The 19,132-nt window shown below is 40.7% G+C and overlaps 1 protein-coding gene across 1 annotated transcript in view; it reads right to left on the bottom strand.

The window, feature by feature from the left end:
* The window catches only part of ZSCAN21 (zinc finger and SCAN domain containing 21), a 55,046-nt gene that overhangs the window by 26,495 nt on the left and 9,419 nt on the right, over positions 1-19,132 (bottom strand). Inside the window, exons 2-6 of the mRNA XM_090276700.1 lie at positions 14,611-15,128; positions 13,389-13,542; positions 9,166-9,257; positions 8,756-8,882; positions 5,615-6,433 (exon numbers count right to left, since the gene is read on the bottom strand). Coding sequence (XP_090132826.1) covers positions 5,615-6,433; positions 8,756-8,882; positions 9,166-9,257; positions 13,389-13,542; positions 14,611-15,036 — 1,618 coding nt within the window. The 5' untranslated portion in view covers positions 15,037-15,128. The remainder of the gene's footprint in view (positions 1-5,614; positions 6,434-8,755; positions 8,883-9,165; positions 9,258-13,388; positions 13,543-14,610; positions 15,129-19,132) is intronic.

Genomic DNA, 19,132 nt, shown 5'->3' with positions numbered 1-19,132 from the left:
GATTTAGGCTTATCGTTTTGAGCTGGTTGTAATAATCTGTATTTAACTAAAAGTTAATAAAAATACATGTTCATTTTAAAATAATTGATTTTGCTTGCATATACCACCCTTCACCCCTAAACTCATATATTTTTAAAACAAGATTTTCCTGCATACTCATAATCCACTTCTTCCCACCCCACCCACCTCATGTCCTCCTGTAAGAACCCCTGCTACTCACAGAAGCATCTCTAACATGCTTTGTCTTTGCTCGGGCAGACCAAAACCTTAAACTTTTAACTAGCTGAGAGGTAAGGGGGAAGGCAAGCAGGCAATGACCTCAACACATCCCCATGGTTCTCTTTTCCCCCTCCACTAAGCTGCTTCATTCCTTCCTTAGCTGGGAGTGCAGGGCTGTTACAACCCTTCTCTTTCCACTCTCCTTGCCAGCACACCCGACCTTGTCTGATTAGATGATAGATAGCAGCTGCCTAGTTCCTTCTCTGGACCAAAGGAATTTAAAACCCAAATCTGAAACTGGAATTAAACCCAAGCTTCAAAACCACCTTTCAATCACTCATAGATCTCATTCTATGTATCTTAGAACACTCATCCTCACCGTTCAATACGTGCTTTCTGAAGGGAGGAGAAAATATAATTTTAAGACCAATTAGTTTTGCTGATTACTGTGTAATTTGAAGTGAGACATGATTTAGTAAGTGGAGATGAGAGTCTTAAGAGATTTAAAATTTTTGTTAAAATAACAGCAGACCATTGTTTAGGAGTCAATGTAATAATGCCCACTCTTTACCTTCCACTTTTAGCGGAAAAGAAAACCATGAGGTTTGTGGTGTTCACTATTACATAGAACCAGACAATATGAAACTGTTATTTTAAGACAGTTTGTATTAGGGTATGTTCAAATTACTTCCCAAACTTTTGTTTGACCTGCAGAATTGGAGATGGCTTATCTCCCTATTACTTAGTTTTACAAAGCTTTGAAAACAGGTAATTTTTCAGATATAATAAAAAATTAATTTGAATAGCAAAATAAGTAACTACTTTTAAATGTACAGTAGTGTCCATTCTAAAAATGAAACCTAAACCTATGTTAGGAAACTTTTTAAATAATGCTTTTTATTAAATTCTCCCATAGTAGCTGAAATAAAAAGTCTAACTTTTACAAAAAGATCTATTTATACCACTTAATTTCCTTTTTCCTGATTCTACATTTCACTTTGCAATCTGTAGACCTTCCTTTGGTTTCCCAGATGGGGAACCCCAGCCCCCTATTTTTGAGAAGTTGCTCCGAGTGGGACACACAAAAATAGGGCTCCTCTGACAAGTGTTGCTGTCACTGTTTGACTATATTTTAATAGTTACTCCAATTCACACAATGCATCTTCCATGAGGATGGTAGGATGGACCTGGTTAGCTTTAGATGATACATCAACATGACCAGACTCTAGAATAAAAGATAATCAACTCTAGGATAAAGATTAGGAAAAAGTTCTTTCACAGCTATGAATCGTCACAAACCCTCTCCTACTAATTATAAACTAGGGAGAGTGGGAGGAGGGAAGGTACACAGCACAGCCAACAGGAATAATGCAAAATGCTTATCAGAAATACTTCCTGGAATGCCAGGAACTGGAGGCATCTATTTTCCAGGAAAGAGCCCATCTTGGTGTTTTCCTAACCCTAATTTTCTAAGCATAAACAGAGTTGGTGGGGGAAGAAGGACTATGATTTATAGAATCCAGGCAACTTAAGTGGTCCCACTGGCCTTGCTAGTACTCTCCCTATTCTCAATGCATGAAGACTTACTTGTCCTGACAAGCCGATAACCCATTCTCTTGGCTTAAAATGGTGACCTGTCAGCTAAGAGGTCAACTTCCTGGCTTTGAAGAGAGAACTCCCAGGAAGCTGCAGTTATTTATTTATAAGAATTATTCCACTTTAGTGCTCCATTAACCTGTGTCTCTTAACCCATCTATTAACCTTCTTTTCTGATTTGATAAGCACCAAACTATGAAGGTTTTTTTTTCTCATATTCCCAACTCCTCAGTTCTGTGAACTGACTTTTTTCCCCCCTATAATCACATCAACTTCTTTACTACTCCAAAACTTTGCTCTTTTAAGTGTTCTGTCAAATAGATTAAAATACATTATCTGTTTACAGAGAATATACAGAATAGGAACAGGGGCTGAAGGTACAAAACACAGACACTGACATTAAGGTCATACAAAATATATATAGAAGTAACCAACATTGACAATTTTTGTAAGAAGTTGTACATTTTGCTATTTCCCCATATATTTTTCTTCTGTGGATCCTCTGGAGTTGCGCGTCCTTTGCAGTGTTTCTGAAATTCATTACCATTGATTAGAACATACTGATATAATTTGTTTTCAGTCCAAAGCAACAAGTGCTATACATGAAAGGTTTCCTCATATATAATATTAATAAAGTTTATTTACAGTGTAAGCTTTATGATGCTAAGGGCTGAGATGTGATTAAAGGCTTTGCCGCATTATCACATTCAGAAGGTTCCCTTCTAGAATGAATTCTGATATATGTAAGATGTGAATTGCCTCACAGAACAAACATACTGACCTTTCTGTACATATTTAGCATAGTTTCACTTCTATGCCTTTAATAAAATACTAAGTGCCTTTACATATTAAGATGCCTCAAAGATCTCTATTTTCAGGTCCTTGCCTTGCCTGCCAGGCCAGAGTAGAAACAAATACCCCACAGCTTGAAGAACTTTACTTCTCTTCCTGGCAAGGTTAAGGTATTGTTTTAAAAAGACCTTCAAAAATTTCCATTAGGTCAACTAACATGCTACTGGTTAACTATAGAGTAAACTGTTAACAGACTTTAGCCAGTCAAGAACTTCTGAATGACTATCCTGAGCACTAATTAAATGTAAGCTTTTGTGACCATGACTCAATCATACTTTGCATTGAACAGCTGATAAAAGCAATGTAAATGGTTTTAATCAACATCTACAGTCTTTCCCTCCACCCCCCGAAAACATATCTTCAAATAGCTGCTTCAAGGAGTGCATCTGCTGAAGATCTGAAGCAACCACAGTGGCTATCCCACGCAGTATGATGTCCCAGAAAAATGGGAAATGTGGGAGCACAGGTTATATTTAACTTTCATTAAAAAAAAAAAAAAAAAAAAAAAAAGCATTATTAATTAGCATGTAGTTCTGACAAAAAAAAAATAGGCCAATATGGAAGCAACCAGTTCTTTCCCTCTTAAGAACAGTCAGTGCTTTGATCAGTGCCTGGAGTTAAGCAGTTCACTGCTTTCAGTTGCTTCCCAGCAGCAAATCTTTGCTCAAAAGCACCAGTTTTCCAAGCAACTATCACTGTGGCTCACTCTGAAGAAAATCCTAGCATTTCTTCTACCTTTACTTTACTATAAAATATTACTACGTATACTCTTCTAGGGTATCTCTTTCATTTTTCTTAGATCAAATGGATAGAAATATTCTGGTCACCAGCTGACTTCTTTGAAGTTTCCCCAGGCAACACTGATGAAACTGCTTAGAAACTATAGTGAAGCTGTGGTTGGTACAAGTTACAGAGGCCAAAGAATGACTGCTGTGCATAGTTAGTCTGGAGCTGAGGCCACAGCTACCCCCACCTCACTGGCTTCCCATAGACATGCCGTCTCATGGGCTGGAGCTGTTGGTTAGCAAACAAAATAAGGAATTTTAGTTATTCCTTGATGGAAAATTTCAGTCTATGTGGGGTTCTTGTGTTATGGGGATAGTCTTCAGATGTGTTTTAACTCTATGTGTCTGCAGAGCTGTCCACAACCATTTGCATGCTCTCAGGAGCTGAGTCATCTCTAGCCAAGTCCCTTATGATTACTTTTGTAGCCCCTGATACCTGGGTCTCCTGTATGTGTATCTGGAAAGTCTTTGTCATTGGCTTCCAGACATCCACTTGCATCCTCCTGCACAGATGATGAAAAAGATCAGTTTTATAACCTCACCTCAGTCTTTAGTGATGTGAAGGAGAAAAGACAATGTGCAGTATGGCTCTGAAACAACCAACCACATCTTAGCAACTTGGTGAACTTCTCAAAGCAACTAACACATTTAGTAATGGCCAGCTAATGTCAAATGCTTTTGTGAAGTTTTTGGAAAGTGTGGGGAAAAAATGTTCCCTACATTTTCCTTTTTCTGAAAAGCAACAAAAATTACATTATCTGAACTGTATCATTTCAAGTTACAAATGGTTCAGAAATTGTCTAAATCATCTCATTGTTCAGCAGTGGACTGAAGAAAATTCTGGTTAATATCTTTGCCATAGAAAGTTGTCAAAAAATAGCCTTAGTATGTTTTTGTATTTTTCTTAAGATGATGACAATGGAGTCATTTCTGACATTCCATGGTATTTACTCACTGATCCATGTAGAAAGAGTCTATGCAGGTAGTTAACCAGTGCCTTTCTTTTACATGTAGGACAAAAATAGCGTAAGACCCCGGAGCTTTGGCATGCCTCAGGCTCTGAATGTCCTCTTCGAAAGCGGGGCCAGGCTACCATATTTCTGGTACTCACGATTCACAGGGCTTCAGAAGTGCAAAAGTCCTGTTAGGAGTCAGGAATAACCTGCTTATGTATTCAGCACTGTGTCCAGTGCCGTCAAGGATATAAATATATCCGTTGTCAATCAAAGCATCTCTTTTGGGGGGGTGATTAAAACTTTCATACATGAAACAATGAAGGACTAAAGGACAGTATATAATCAAGTGCTAACATGTGGAGAAATGAATTGCAGAGTACAACTAGTGCTTTAGGGATTTCTTCCAGAAGGGAGAGAAGTGTTTTGAATCACTGTTGCCATTTCAGTAGAATTTATCTCAGTGATGAGGATAAAACCATCTACATTTGTGGCAGTCCTTTGGAACTATAGACTGGTGCACATACCTTCTCTTTCAGGAAGAGATAGAAATCTTTGGTTTGATACTGATCAGCACAGTCCCAGATTTCTATAGCTTTGGTAGGCTACCAGTGATAATATATATAACTTATCGTATATACAACCAGTTTGAGCAGCATGTCGCAATGTAGTTTTTTTTTTAATTGTCTCTTTTTTTGAGAGGTAAGGTACAGCGAGATGTTGGCCGACCAGGACTTGTTTGCAGCAAGCAGCTTTTAACCTCAGTATCATTTTCACAGAGCCAATCTTAATCGTTCAGTTCTGTATCGTGGTTGCTGAGAGTAACATAGCGCCTCAAAAGTATCCTTATTACTGAAAAGCTTGACATTTTACTGTGTGTGCTTTTATCTCATATGGAAGTATCATGTGGCTTATCCATATGACTAGCTTTACCTGCAGGGGCTGTATGGAAGAATTATATGCCTACAGACTATGCAAAGGCAGAACACTCCTAATCTAACTATAAGGATCCTTAAAGTGTAATTAAAAAAAAAAAAAAATTCTGTTGAGGATGTTTTTCCCCTTCCATGAGCACACATCTCTGAAATAATTTTAGAAACAAAAGGGGGAAATGGCTTGTTGACAAATTCTCACTTTACACACAGCTTTTCAGGAATGCTCCAAATGCATCAAGAGAGGCTGGGCTGTACTCAGAGGCTCGCTCTCTGGTATGGATTCTGTGATGCAGAGTGAGGGTTGAGCTCCGGGTGAAGGCCTTGCCGCACTTAGTGCACTTATAGGGCTTTTCTCGCGTGTGAATTCGCCGATGTAAAATAAGGTATGAGTTTCGGTTGAAAGCTTTTCCACACTCGCTACATTCATAGGGTTTCTCCCCCGTGTGTATTCTCTGATGTTTTGTAAGGTCTGAGCTCTGGCTGAAGGCTTTCCCACACTCATTACATTCATAAGGTTTTTCTCCAGAGTGGATTCGCTGATGCAGAATGAGATTTGAACTATGACTGAAGGCTTTGCCACACTCATTACATTCATGAGGTTTCTCTCCCGTGTGGATTCTCTGATGCAGGACAAGGTTTGAGTTCAGACTGAAGGCTTTCCCACACTCACTACATTCATAGGGCTTTTCTCCAGTGTGGATGATTTTATGGCGAATAAGGCTTGAACTCCTTGTGAAGCATTTACCACACTCATCACATCTATGAGACTTCATTCCTGTTGGAACTTCTTCAGGGGTGTTAAAGTTTGAACTCAGACTGAAGCTTCTTCCCAATCCTTTACCCTTCTCCCTGGTACCTCTCTCTCCTGTGGTCGTTTTTTTTTCCTTGACCACAGCTGGCGCTGAATCTTTCTTTTCTTTTCCAGTTTTCTCCTCAAGATTCCTCTGCTGCCTTTCTGCTGTTCTGCCCTGCTGTTCACGTTTTTCTCCAAAATCTTTCTGGGTTCTTCCTCTTGTCTCTCCACGTGATTCCGAGTCTTCTGCAATTTCAGCTTTGGAGGTTGACTGTTCATTCTCATTCCTGCTTTCACAACCTAACACAATAAATAGAAAATACAAATAGCACCTTTTTCTTTTGAATCTATAGATTAATAAAGTGACACTGTTTTCTAGGAAGCTCCTACATTCCTGCAAAATGACCTCACAATATTAATCAGAGATAAAATAGGAGAAAAATAAGATAAAAAAAAAAAAAAGAGTAAACAGGAAATGGAATTGGGAAACGAAGAGGGCAGGAAGAGTGTAAAGGACAATAGAAGGAGTGTGCAGAGAGGATAGGAATGAACAGACCTACTGGGGCATGAGCAGAGGGAACAACCAGTTAAGGAGGAAAGGGATGAGGAATTAAGGAATATAGGAGGTAACAATTCACAGTTCTATCATTTGGTTACCGAAAAATTAATTTAAAGAAACAAATATATTTTAAAAAATCACGTTCTATTACAAGAATTTATGAGCTTAATTTATGGACAGGTTTTTCCTAGAAAATGGTAAGTGGTATTAGCAGAAATAAAGAAATGTCATTAGTAAAGGAAAGGCAAAAACTCCATTCTGTGAAATTTTCAATAAACAAGGAGATGGTTAATGGGCAAAACAAGGAGTTCTGAACTTGGTGGGTTACATGGATCTTCAGACACAGGAAATAGCTGCTTCCCACCAGGGAGAGCAGCATAGAGCGGACAGCGCTCAGGTAATAGAAATGAGAGTGAAGAATTGGTTGGGGCATTAGTAAACATAGTTAAAACCTTCACCAAAAGACAACTGAGAATAACTGAGAAAAAAAAAGAAAATGAAAACAATTCCAGAGATAGCATATTAAAACACTGGGATATTTTTACTGTAGACCTCTGTCTTCACTTTGTTTTAAGGTGAGATTAAAAACTGTTCAATAAACATACATTATTTTATATATGTTTACTTATGCCTAGGAAAAAAACCCCAAATATATCCCAACTCTATTCTTTATTTGGCCTTAAGAAACTTGTCCGAGAGGGTTTATACTACCACAGACAGACCCTTGAATGCATGCAACTCCTGAGAGAGCTGAATAATATTTAACCACTGACTTCAGTGATGAAATTGCCATAAATATTAAACCAACTGTAATAAAGAAGAAATTAGTCTACTTCTGAATTCCAAGCCAAAGCCCTTAACTATCTGGATAGATCCCAGATTGAACCCAATTTTTAAAAAAAGTTATCTTGGAATAATAGGTAATATCCAGATCATAAACATATATCAGTTCTTTGGCTTAATCTTCATCTAATCCAAACAGTAAGTACCAAGTAACCATAAACCCCAGTTATCCCTATGTTCAAAACCAAATTTGATGTTTCTTTAGTAATATCCTTTCTTTTCGAAGTTTCCCTTCATTTACCCTCCCTCTGTCTTCCCCAGGCAGAAGCCTCACTGTGGACTTCGTTATGAAAGGACTCATTTGGGAGCTCCTTTGCAGTACTGTCTCTCAGGGGATGAGGCCTAGCAGACAAATGGGAATGTTTGTCAACTGTACTTCTTTGTTCTTATTGATGCCTCTTAGAACTTCTTTGTTCTTACTATATACCCAGGAACCAGAGCTTTTCAGATTATTTAGGTTTGGAAACTGGGAATCCTAATCATAAGGGAGGTATAGATGCAAGTTCATAGAATTTTACAAAGCTGTCATAGAACAGTGCCCACAGGATGAAAGACAGACAGCCCACGGAAGGATGCTTGCTTAGTAGGTTTAGGAACACGGTCCCAGGTTAGGAGTAGGACCAATGATCAATTCTCACTTGCCCCTCTACTCTAGGAAATAGATACTCCCCCAATAGAGGCACCTAAATTGCAACCCATGGGAAGTAGAGCAGAATCCTCCCAAGTAACTGAGTGGTAGAAGAGGTGAGGACTCGGAATACAAGAGTATTTCTGATTTCGAACAGTAAAAACTACCTAGAGGTGGTTTAAAAGACAAAAATTTGCCCTGGCTGGTGTGGCTCAGTGGATTTAGTGCCCACCTGCAAACCAAAAGGTCAACAGTCCAGTTCCCATTCTGGGCATGTGCCTGGGTTGTGGGCCAGGTCCCCAGTTGGGGGCATGTGAGAGACAACCAATCGATGCACATTGGTGTTTCTCTCCTCCCCTCCCCCTTCTCTAAAAATAAACAAATACAATCTTTAAAAAATCCACTTGTAATCAGGGAGTCACAGTACCAAACTTTTGGAGTTAAATGAAGACAAATGTTCTTATTCTCTAAAGAAAGGGGCTCAGTAGTCTCTAAATCCTTGTCAACAATCAATTGAACACATGAGAGACCCCAGAACAAACAAAAAGAGGCTAAACAACCTTACCAGACAATAATCCCACATCAGTCTTACCTTGGGAAAACACGTTCCCATAATTCTCCTGCCTGTTGTCCCTATTGAGATTCCTCCGAGCCAGGTTCTGACATCCCCATTCCTCCAGGATGAGGGATACGGCCATGTCCTCAATCTTCACCATTGCCTGAAATATTATGAAATCCCCACATTCAGTTCCCCCAAAGCTCAGGGACCAACTCACTGCCCAAAATTGGAGGTAGGGACAGAGGTGATTACAAATTTACACGGTGCTATGAAAGAAAAGGTGACTAACCATGCCAGGCTCTGGATTGAGGGGTGGGTGGGTAGAGCTACTCTGTGGGCAGGGACATCAAGAGTTGAGTGTCTTGGGTGGAGGCTGTTAGAAAACCTCCAGAAAGAAAGGCAGATATGAGGGACTCAGGAGGGCAGAAGGGCCCACAGCTCACCTGGGAATCTGCCGAGAATAGTGCAGATGCCATTGCCTGATCTCTGGGACTCTCCTCATGATGAGGGGCAGGAACATGGGTGGCAGAAAGAGCTGAGGGAGAAGAAAGGAGCTGTGAGTAAAACCAGCTCTGCTCTGGGCCTCCCCTCTAAGAAGGGCCCATGGGCACTTTTTTCTGCACCAAATGTTCAACTACACAATAAATGAGAGAATTAAAAAAGAAAAAGCATAACCTCTGTTTTCCCAAAATTTCTATTCTTAAGCAGGACAAGGAATCATGTAAAAGGATCCCTAAAATCACTTGGTCCAACCCCTGTGTTTTAAGGAATAGGTAAGTGAGGCCCTGAGAGGGTAAGTAACTTGTTTAAAGTCATACATATAGGAACCCAGAGCCTTCCCTGGCTGCTGTGGCTCAGTGGATTGAGCGTCGGCCTGCGAACCAAGTGCCACTGGTTCAATTCCCAGTCAGGGTGCATGACTAGGCTGCATGTCAGGTCCCCACTTGGGGGCGCGTGAGAGACAACCACACAGTGATGTTTCTCTCCCTCTCTTTCTCCTTTCCCCTCTCTCTAAAAATAAATAAATTTAAAAAATTGTAAAAAAAAAAAAAAAAAAGAACGGCAGAGCCAGATCTAGAACCCAGGTTCTTACTCTCACCTACAGAAATAGGTAACATTCAGCCTATGATTCATGCCTGGCTCAAAATTTTCTCTAGTCCAAGGAACAAGTGATAGGGCATCAGAATTCCATTTAGGCCCTGGCCAGGTAGCTCAGCTGGTTAGAGCGTTGTCCCAATATGCCAAAGTTGTAGGTTCAATCCCAGGTCAGGGCACATACAAGACTCTACCAATGAATGCATTAAGTGGAACAACAAATCAATGTTTCTCTCCCTCTTTCTCTCTCTAAAATCAATAAATAGAAATTTTTAAAAAATTTCCCATTTCTAAAAAATGCAACATAGCTTAAAATATCTTTATTAGTAATATCTTGAAACAATAGTAGGAAGGGGGTCTTCCTACTTCTAGGTAAGTTTTGCCATTTTTTGTCTCTCTACTTTTCTCTTTCACATATCCAGTTTTTTTGATGAAACGTATACGTGGTTCAAATGTTAATAAGACATTTATAAGTATGTTAAAGTATATGATGCTCACCTAATAAAAGATGTCTATAATGTATCATGTAATCACACTAACTGCAATGGGAAAGAATTAGAAAAATTTTAAACTGCAAAATTAAAATGCTTCCTTGACAAGTAATAATAGAGAAATAAATTTGAAACTGTATTACTAAACTTGTAACTATTTCAAACAGTACAATAATAAAACAAGCTGAAGCAAAATGTATGAAAAGATTAAGTACCTAGCACTTTAACCTTCTGAGAGTTAGGAAACACTCTGGAAAATGTATAGCACAAAGAGGAAACAGAATAAATGCATTTGCCTCAATTCGTTAAGGCATGATTTACTAACAACTTTATGTACAAGGGTCTCTAAAACTGTTATTCTGGTAACCTGAAGCTCTAATCTGACACTTAAAATTTTTTTAACAATTTAATTTTTAAAGTATATTTTATTGATTATGCTATTACAGTTGTCCCAATTTTTTCCCACTGCCCGCCTCACCCTGGTAAACCCCTTCCCTCCAACAATTCCAACCCCTTCCTAAGTTCATGTCCATGGGTCGTGCATATAAGTTCTTTGGCTTCTCCATCTCCTATATTATTCTTAATATCCCTCTGTTTTGTTCCTACCAACTATGCTTCTTAATCCTTGCACCTTTTCCCCATTCTCTTTTCCCCACTCCCACTGATAACCCTCCATATGATTTCCATATCTATGATTCTGCTCCTCTTCTGTTTGCTTAGCCTTTTAAAAAAAAATTAGATTTAGTTGTTGATAGTAATGAATTTGTTGCCTTTTTAATGTTTATGGTTTTGATCTTCTTTTTCTTAAATAAGTCCCTTTAACATTTTGTATAATGACTTGGTGAAGATGAATTCTTTTAGCTTTATCTTATCTGGGAAGCACTTCATCTGCCCTTCCATTCTAAATGACAGTTTTGCTGGGTAGAGTAATCTTGGTGGTAGGTCCTTGCTTTTCATCACTTTGAATACTTTTTGCTAATCCCTTCTTGCCAGCGAAGTTTCTTTTGATAAATCTGCTGACAGTCTTATGGGAACTCCTTGTAGGTTACTATCTGCTGTTTTCTTGCTGCTTTTAGACTCTATCTTTAATCTTTGGCATTTTAATTATGATGTGTCTTGGTGTGGTCCTCTTTGGATCCAACTTGTTTGAGACTCTGTGCTTCCTGGACTTGTATGTCCATTTCTTTCACCAAATTAGGTAAGTTTTCTTTCATTATTTTTTCAATAAGTTTTCAGTTTCGTGATCTTCCTCTTCTCCTTCTGGTATCCCTGATTTGGATGTTGATACATTTGGAGTTGTTCAAGAGGTTCCTAAGCCTATTTTTGTTTTTGTGAATTCTTGTTTCTACATTTTGTTCTGGTTGAATGGTTATCTCTTCCTTGTATTCCAAATAATTCGTTTGAATCCTGGCTCCCTTCCCTTCTCTGTTGGTTTCCTGTGGATTATTCTTTATTTCACTTAGTATAGCCTTCATTTCTTCATTTTTTTTGCTGTACTCAAGAAGTTCTCTGAGTATCCTGATAACCAGTGTTTTGAACTCTGCATCTGATGGATTGGCTATCTCCATTTTGTTTAGTTCTATTCCTGGAGTTTTGTTCTGCTCTTTCATTTGGGCCATATTTCTTTGTCTCCTCAATTTAACAGACTCCCTATGTTTGTTTCTGTGTATTAGGTAGAGCTGCTTTTATTCCATCTTAGTAGCGTGGCCTATGTAGAAAAGGCACCTATAAATTGTATGGGGCGGAGCCTTAGGTAATTGCCAGGGTAGGGCAATCTACTTCATTGCTTTGTGGCTGTGCGGTGAGGGCTCGAAGAGGGAACAATGCTGCCACCTGGCTTCTGGCAGTTCACCTGGCACTTACCCCATTTCCAGTCACTTAATCCCCTTCCTGTGTGCAACTGGTGCCCTTCCAGCTGCTGCCCCAGTGGTGAATCCTGGAGTCGGTGGGTTTGCATATGTCCTAAGACTGTGCTGGCCCTTTAAATGGTGAAAATCTGGCAGTTTCTTCCACCACTCCAACCCTCACTGGTTTATACAGCCAGAGACAATGGGGATTTATCTTCCTGGTGCTGGCACTCTGAGCTATGTGGTCTGACCTGGGGCTGGGATCGCTTGCTCCTAAGGTATGCCTTCCATCCATTCTGCTGCCGCCTCTCTGCCCCTCCTATCCATCTGGATGAATGTGTCTTCTTGAAATCCTTGGTTGTCAGACTTCCATACAGCTCGATTTTCTGACAGTTCTGGGTGTTATTAGTTTTGAGATCTGGTTGTAATTCTTTCTATGGTTGTGTGAGGAGGTGAAGTGTGTCTACCTATGCCTCCATCTTCTCTAATCTGGCACTTAAAACCATGAATACCGTCTTCAATTTCCTGACTTCACCCCTTATAGAGTGTGGAGACCTTATATACCCTAGAAGGTCATAAATGAGGTTGTGTGGATAGTGGTGGGTTAAACATCACAATGTACTGACTTACACAGGTTTCTTCAGCATATGAATGTTGGCTATTCTCCTGAATGCACAGAAGAGATGCTTCATTAAGCTCTAATAATTAAACTGATTTTCATTTATATGACACTGAGATAATGCTTTTCCTCATGTTCCTCCACCAGAAACAAAAATTTTCCATCCTTTTCCATTGTTTGAAAATTTTGAAAGTAACCTAGAGAGTGACGTTATACAACATTTTTATATATTTTAGACAAGATAAAATTTTAAAGTTGACTCTCTATAAAGTAATTTATGATGTACTATAGTGTTTCAGAACTCAGGCTGAAAGCGTATCATCTCTTCCCAGCATGTTCCCGTAAAAAAAAAAAAAATGTGTTAGACATTCAGAATACTAACAATTCAATAAACAATGTAAGTTCATTATGCACATTTCATTTATTTCCTTGGTAATACTATTTAACTACTGAGATTGGTCTGTAAATTTTATTTCCCCTAGTATTTAGTAATGACAATAATGTATAATGATAAAAGAAGGCATGCTTCTTTATTATAGGCACTTAGCAACACAGAGTGCACACCCATCCTGAATAGTTTGCTTCTTTTCCCGACAACAAACCTTGCTTCTTACCCGGTGATTGTAAGAGGCGGGGTTTCCGAGATGAATGCTTGAAATGGGACTGGGTGGCCTCATGATGAAGATCAAAGCTTGAGGACTCCTGTATAGGATCCAGAGGTACCATCCCTCTTGCGAGCATCTCAGGTCCATGAACTTGACCTGGAACCTGAGGACAAACAGGTTTTTAATGAAGATTTTAAATAAACAGAAAAGAACATAAGTATACCAGGATGCAGGGGAGAGAAGGCCAGAATACATTTTAATTTCCAAGCAAAGCAGGGAGAATAACCACTACAGACTACTGATACTAGCTTATGTTAGTAGTAGCTTATATATTAATTTTAAATATATTAATATATAACATTGAGGTCTGTTCAGAGAGTATCTAGCGATGTAATATGAAAAACATACACCTATTGAAGATACAAGGTACAAGAAACAATGTATATAGGACAATGACACCTCAGTCCCCTTCAAAGTAGGCACCTTAGGACCTCATATAGTTTGCCCAATCGCCATCAACTGCCCTGTTGTATTTTACTGAATATCATAGACAGTCTGAAATCTCTTCCCTTTCAAAGGGGATTTTAGTTTGAGGAAAAGCCAGAAGAAGTCGCAGGGCACCAAATCTGAGCCATTAAGGGGCTGAATCACCTGGGTGATTTAATGTTTTGTCAAAAACTCTGCACAAGACATGATACATGAATGAGCATGTTGTTGTGGTGAAGCTACCAATCACCAGTTGTCCATAGCTGCAGCCTTCTGAATCATCCCAACAGTTTCTGTGAAGGAATGTTCAAGCTTAACACAAAATCTGATGCAGATTTATTGCTCTACTTGCTCATTCATTTTGAATGCTATGGCCACACAGTACACGTGCTCACTCAATGGCCTCTAACACCCCACTGACTAGTATAATGAAGTCATCATTGTTCATGCATGCATATTCTAGTCCACTCTCCTCAGCTGCCAGGTTACATCAATGTCGTGCAAACCATTCTCATTATATTAACAATGGCTGGACTTTTCCTGGACAGACCTTGTATATGCATATATAACATATATGAACAGATAGAGCTATTAAATATGAGTGGTAGCTTACATATTCATACTTCTACTACTAATACTAGTTTAATAATAAGACTACTAATACTAGTTTTAAATCAGTAACTTTCTCTGTGCTCCAGTTTCAAAGTCTGCATGCTGCTCACACATAAGTTTCATCACTTCTCACCTGCTGCCCTGATAGATCAAGCTCCAAATCTTCCAGAAGGGTCACAGCCTCCTCCCCACTATCAGGACGGTATTCCTGCAGCCAGACTTGAAGTTCCTTGGGCAGGATGGAAAGGAATTGCTCTAGCACCAGCAGCTCCAGGATCTGCTCCTTGGTGTTTATCTCTGGTCGCAGCCATTGATGACAAAGTTCTTTTAGTCGACTCAGAGCCTCTCGAGGCCCAAAAGTGTTCTGATAACAGAAGTGCCTGAAACGTTGGCGGAAGATCTCTGGGTCAGGAGGAGGAGTCTCCTGCAGGCTGGAATCCCGCCCCCACATATGCTCTTCTTCATCTTCCTCTTCTACCTTCACTATTACAATACCATCCTTCTCCTGGGCAGCCTGTGGGGACAGACCAGTGGCTTCCCTTGATTCAGCAGTCATCATTCAGAATCAGGGTACTGACTTGATCCAAATAGGGTCTGTGCTTTCCTTTCTCTCCAAGGAGATGTTTTCTGATATCTGTTTCAGTACTATTCCTGAAGTAGTAAAAAGTTATTAGCTTTATGAAAAGTGACCTGTGCTGCTAACACTTCATACAAGGCTATACATCGAGGCACTAAGAATGCCTCTGAATGGTAAAGGAAATAAAAACCTCCCAGAGTCATGCTGTTTCCACTGTCAGTTTACACATTAAGGTTTGCATCTAATGGACAAATTCCACCCTCAGTGTGTCTGTCTGATTCTGAGCACCTTACCTCAAGGAGGACAGCAGGTTATGACATCATGCCTTTAAAATGCTTAACCAGGTGAGAGCTGAATGTCAGCAGGGTGCCAGGCAAAGAGACTTCAAGCAGTACAAACACAATATTACTTCATACCTCAACAACCCTAGCAGGTAGGCACAAATGCTAGTACTATTTTACACATAACATGACTGAGGCTTTGATAATTTAAGTAACTGGCTCAGTAGTAGGAGGCTACCTACCTACTGGAGTCAACATTCACAGCAAGTATGAACCCCTGGAATTGCTAATCTACCATTTAGCATGTCTATTACTTTTATGGGTACTGTGGTGAGTCTAAAGAGAAGAGTGGGCCCTGGCTGGTGTGACTCAGTGTATTACCAGCCAGAGAACCAAAGGGTCGCTGGTTCAATTGCCAGTCAGGCCACATGCCTAGGTTGTGGGCCAGGTTCCCTGTTTGGGGGGGCACAAGAGGCAACTATACATTGATGTTTCTCTCCTCTCTTTCTCCTTCCTTCTCTTCTCTCTAAAAATAAATAAGATCTTAAAGGGAAGAGTGTGAGCTCCTCCCTCACTGCACCCCCCTGCCAGATAGAGGGCTGCCAAACTGCTTTCATTCATTTGTTCACTCTAAGGTACTGTGATGTTTCCTGATTTATCTGACCAGTTTGTGGAATAATAGATTATTTTATCTAGTTTAAAAGAGGAGCATGGACAGTACTTCCAGTCAAGATGGCGGTGTAGGCAGACATGGCTTGCCTCCTGCACAACCAAATCAGAATTACAACTAAAATATAGAGCCACCACTCAGAACCATCAAATACTGAATTGAATAGAAGTCTGACACTATGGAATTAAAGAATCCACATCCAACCAGACAGGTGGGAAGAGCACAGATGCAGATGAGCTGGTCCTTCACCCACATGTGGTAGATAAAAATTAGGGAGGGATATCTTGGGAGGAGTCCCAGCCCCATACCAGGCCCCCGAGCACAACCTTCCAGTGCCAGGAAGATAAGTCCCCACAACTTCTGGCTGCAAAAACCAGCAGAGATTGAGTTGGTGGAAGAAACTGCTGGAGTCTGAAGTAGTTTATCTTAAAGAACCCACACATGGACTCACCTACCCAGACTCACACCCTGAGCTCCAGAACTGGGTTAGCAGCTTGAAAGGCACCAGTGGCATACTGGGAGAAACTAAAGTGTCTGGCATCAAGGCGAACAGAGACCATCGTCCCTTTTCCAAACCCTCATCCCACAGAGCTGGCAAGCTAGTACCATAGCTGATACTCCATCAACCTGGCTAACACTGTTTGACTCGCTTTGGAGATCCACAGAGACTTTGCCCCATCCAACTTACGGGCCCACCCAAGCTGCTTTTTCATGTGAATGTCTTGGCTCATGCTGCACAACTTCCTAAATTCTCTCAAACAAGCAACAGCTGGCCTAAGTGAGCTCCAGGCCCGGCACTAGCAGCTGCTAGACTAAATTCACAGCTTGGCTTCACCTGGGAATCTCCAAGCCCAGCACAAGGAGCAGCCACTCAGGTTGCTTTAAAGCACAGGCAGGGTAGTCCCAAGCAGAACACAGGTAGCGGGCTTACCTTGGCCTGCACCACCCAGGAAACCACAGGGCCAGTCCACCCTCATCTCAGACCATCACCACACTGCCCCTGCACAGCTGATCCTCCACAGAGGGCGGAGGTTGGTGGTAAGTGGTCACGGCCAATCCTTGCAGCTGACTGGCCTGGATAAATCCCTCCTATTGATCTGCCAACAAGCAACCAAGGCTCAACTATAAGAGGAGGGTGTACTTAGCCCACATGAAGGGTGCACCTCGAGTACCCAGTTTGGGTGATAGGGGAGGCTGTGCCACTGGACCCCACAGGACACCTACTACGTTAGGCCAAACTACCAAGACACGGAGTCAAAGCAGCTCTGCCTAATACATAGAAACAAACACAGGGAGGATGCCAAAACAAGGATACAAAGAAACATGGACCAAATGAAAGAACAGATCAAAACTCTAGACAAAGACCTAAATGAAATGGAGATAAACAATCTATTACATACAAAGTTCAAAATATTGGTTATAAGGATGCTCAAGCTTAGTAAGGACCTCAGCAGCATAAAAATAGATCGTCAGAAATGAAGGATACACTAATTGAAATAAAGAACAGTTTACAGGGAAACAACAGTCAAGTGGATGAAGTAGAGAATCAAGTCAATGATTTAGTCAATGATTTAGAACATAAATAAGCAAAAAACAACTAATCATAATGAGAAGAAAAAAATTTTTTAAATGAGAATAGTATAAGCAGCCTCTGGGACAACTTCAAGAGGTCCAACACTCACATCATAGGTGTGCCAGAAAGAGAAGAGAAAGAGCAAGAAATTGGAAATCTATTTGAAAAAATGAAAAAAAAAATTCCCTAATTTGGTAAAGGAAATAGACATGCAAGAGGAAGCACAAAGTCCTAAACAAGATGGATGCAAAGAAGCCCACTCCAAGATACATCATAATTAAAATGCCCCATTCTGGACCTCTGGCCAAGATGGAGGCCTAGACAGACACACTGCATTTCCCTTCACAATTAAGAAGGAATACAGCTATCTCAACTAAGACAACCAGAAGTTCCAGAAAATCAAGCTGCACAGAAGTCCAACAAACAAAGATATAAAGAAGAAATACTCATCCAGGAGGGGCAGAGGGGACCCGGTATGGTGGCAGCAACAGTGGCAGGCTGGCAGGAAGCATAGCCACACGTTTTAAAAAGTTGGGGGGGGGCGCGGACTCCTGGGGAGTGCTTCAGGCCCCAGACCAGACCGTGCAGCTACGTTTCCAGCGCTGGGGAAAATAAAGTCTCATTGCTTCTGACTGAAAATCAGTGGGGGTGGGGGCGGAGGCAGAAACTGCCGGTCTCTCAGCAGAGTCCGCTTGTTTAAAGGGCCCCCATGGTCCTAGAACATCTGCAGACCCACCCACTCTGGGAACAATGGCCAGGAACAATAGCTAGGGAGTTGCCAGTCCCATACGAAAGTGGGAGAAGTGCCTGGAAAAGGGGCAAGTGCTGAGCAAGCGGCATTGTTGCCTCTCAGACCCCTCCCCAACATACAGCACCACAACGTGGTGAAATGGGTCACCCGTATTGACAGATGCCTAAGGCTCTGCCCCTTACAATGTAACAGGTGCAACAGCTCTACCTAAGACACAGAGGCAAACACAGGAGCCTGTCAAGATGAGGAGAGAGAAGCATGGCCCAAAAAGGGGAACAGATAAAGGTTTTGGTGGGAGAGCTAAGTGATGAGGAGATAGCTAACCTATGTAGAGTTCAAAACACTGGTGATAAAGATGCTCACAGGCTTGACAGATATGCTTAAGTATGGCAACACAGAAGGTAAGAAGTGAACGCTATGCTAAATGAAACAAAGGAAAATCCACAGGAAACCAGTGGTAAAGGGAAGGAAACCAGGATTCAAATCAATGATTCGGAACATAAGGAAGAAATAAAGTCAACCAGTACAGAATGAGGAAACAAGAATTGAAAAAAATGAGGAGAGGCTTAGGAACCTCTGGGACAACTTTAAACGTGACAACATCTGAATCATAGGGTTGCTAGAAGGAAAAGAGGAAGAGCAAGAAATTGAAAATGTATGTGAAAAAATAATGAAGGAAAACTTCCCAAATTTTGCAAAAGAAATAGACATACAAGTCCAGAAAGCACAGAGTCCCAAACAAGCTAGACCCAAAGAGGACCATACCAAGACACATCATAATTAAAATGCCGAAGGTGAAAGAT

This window comes from Furipterus horrens, unplaced genomic scaffold (assembly GCF_987537825.1).
Source record: "Furipterus horrens unplaced genomic scaffold, mFurHor1.1.pri manual_scaffold_5, whole genome shotgun sequence".
Taxonomy (NCBI): Eukaryota; Metazoa; Chordata; class Mammalia; order Chiroptera; family Furipteridae; genus Furipterus; species Furipterus horrens.
The sequence above is the reverse complement of the archived record's forward strand: the minus strand, read 5'-3'. Positions and strand labels throughout refer to the sequence as shown.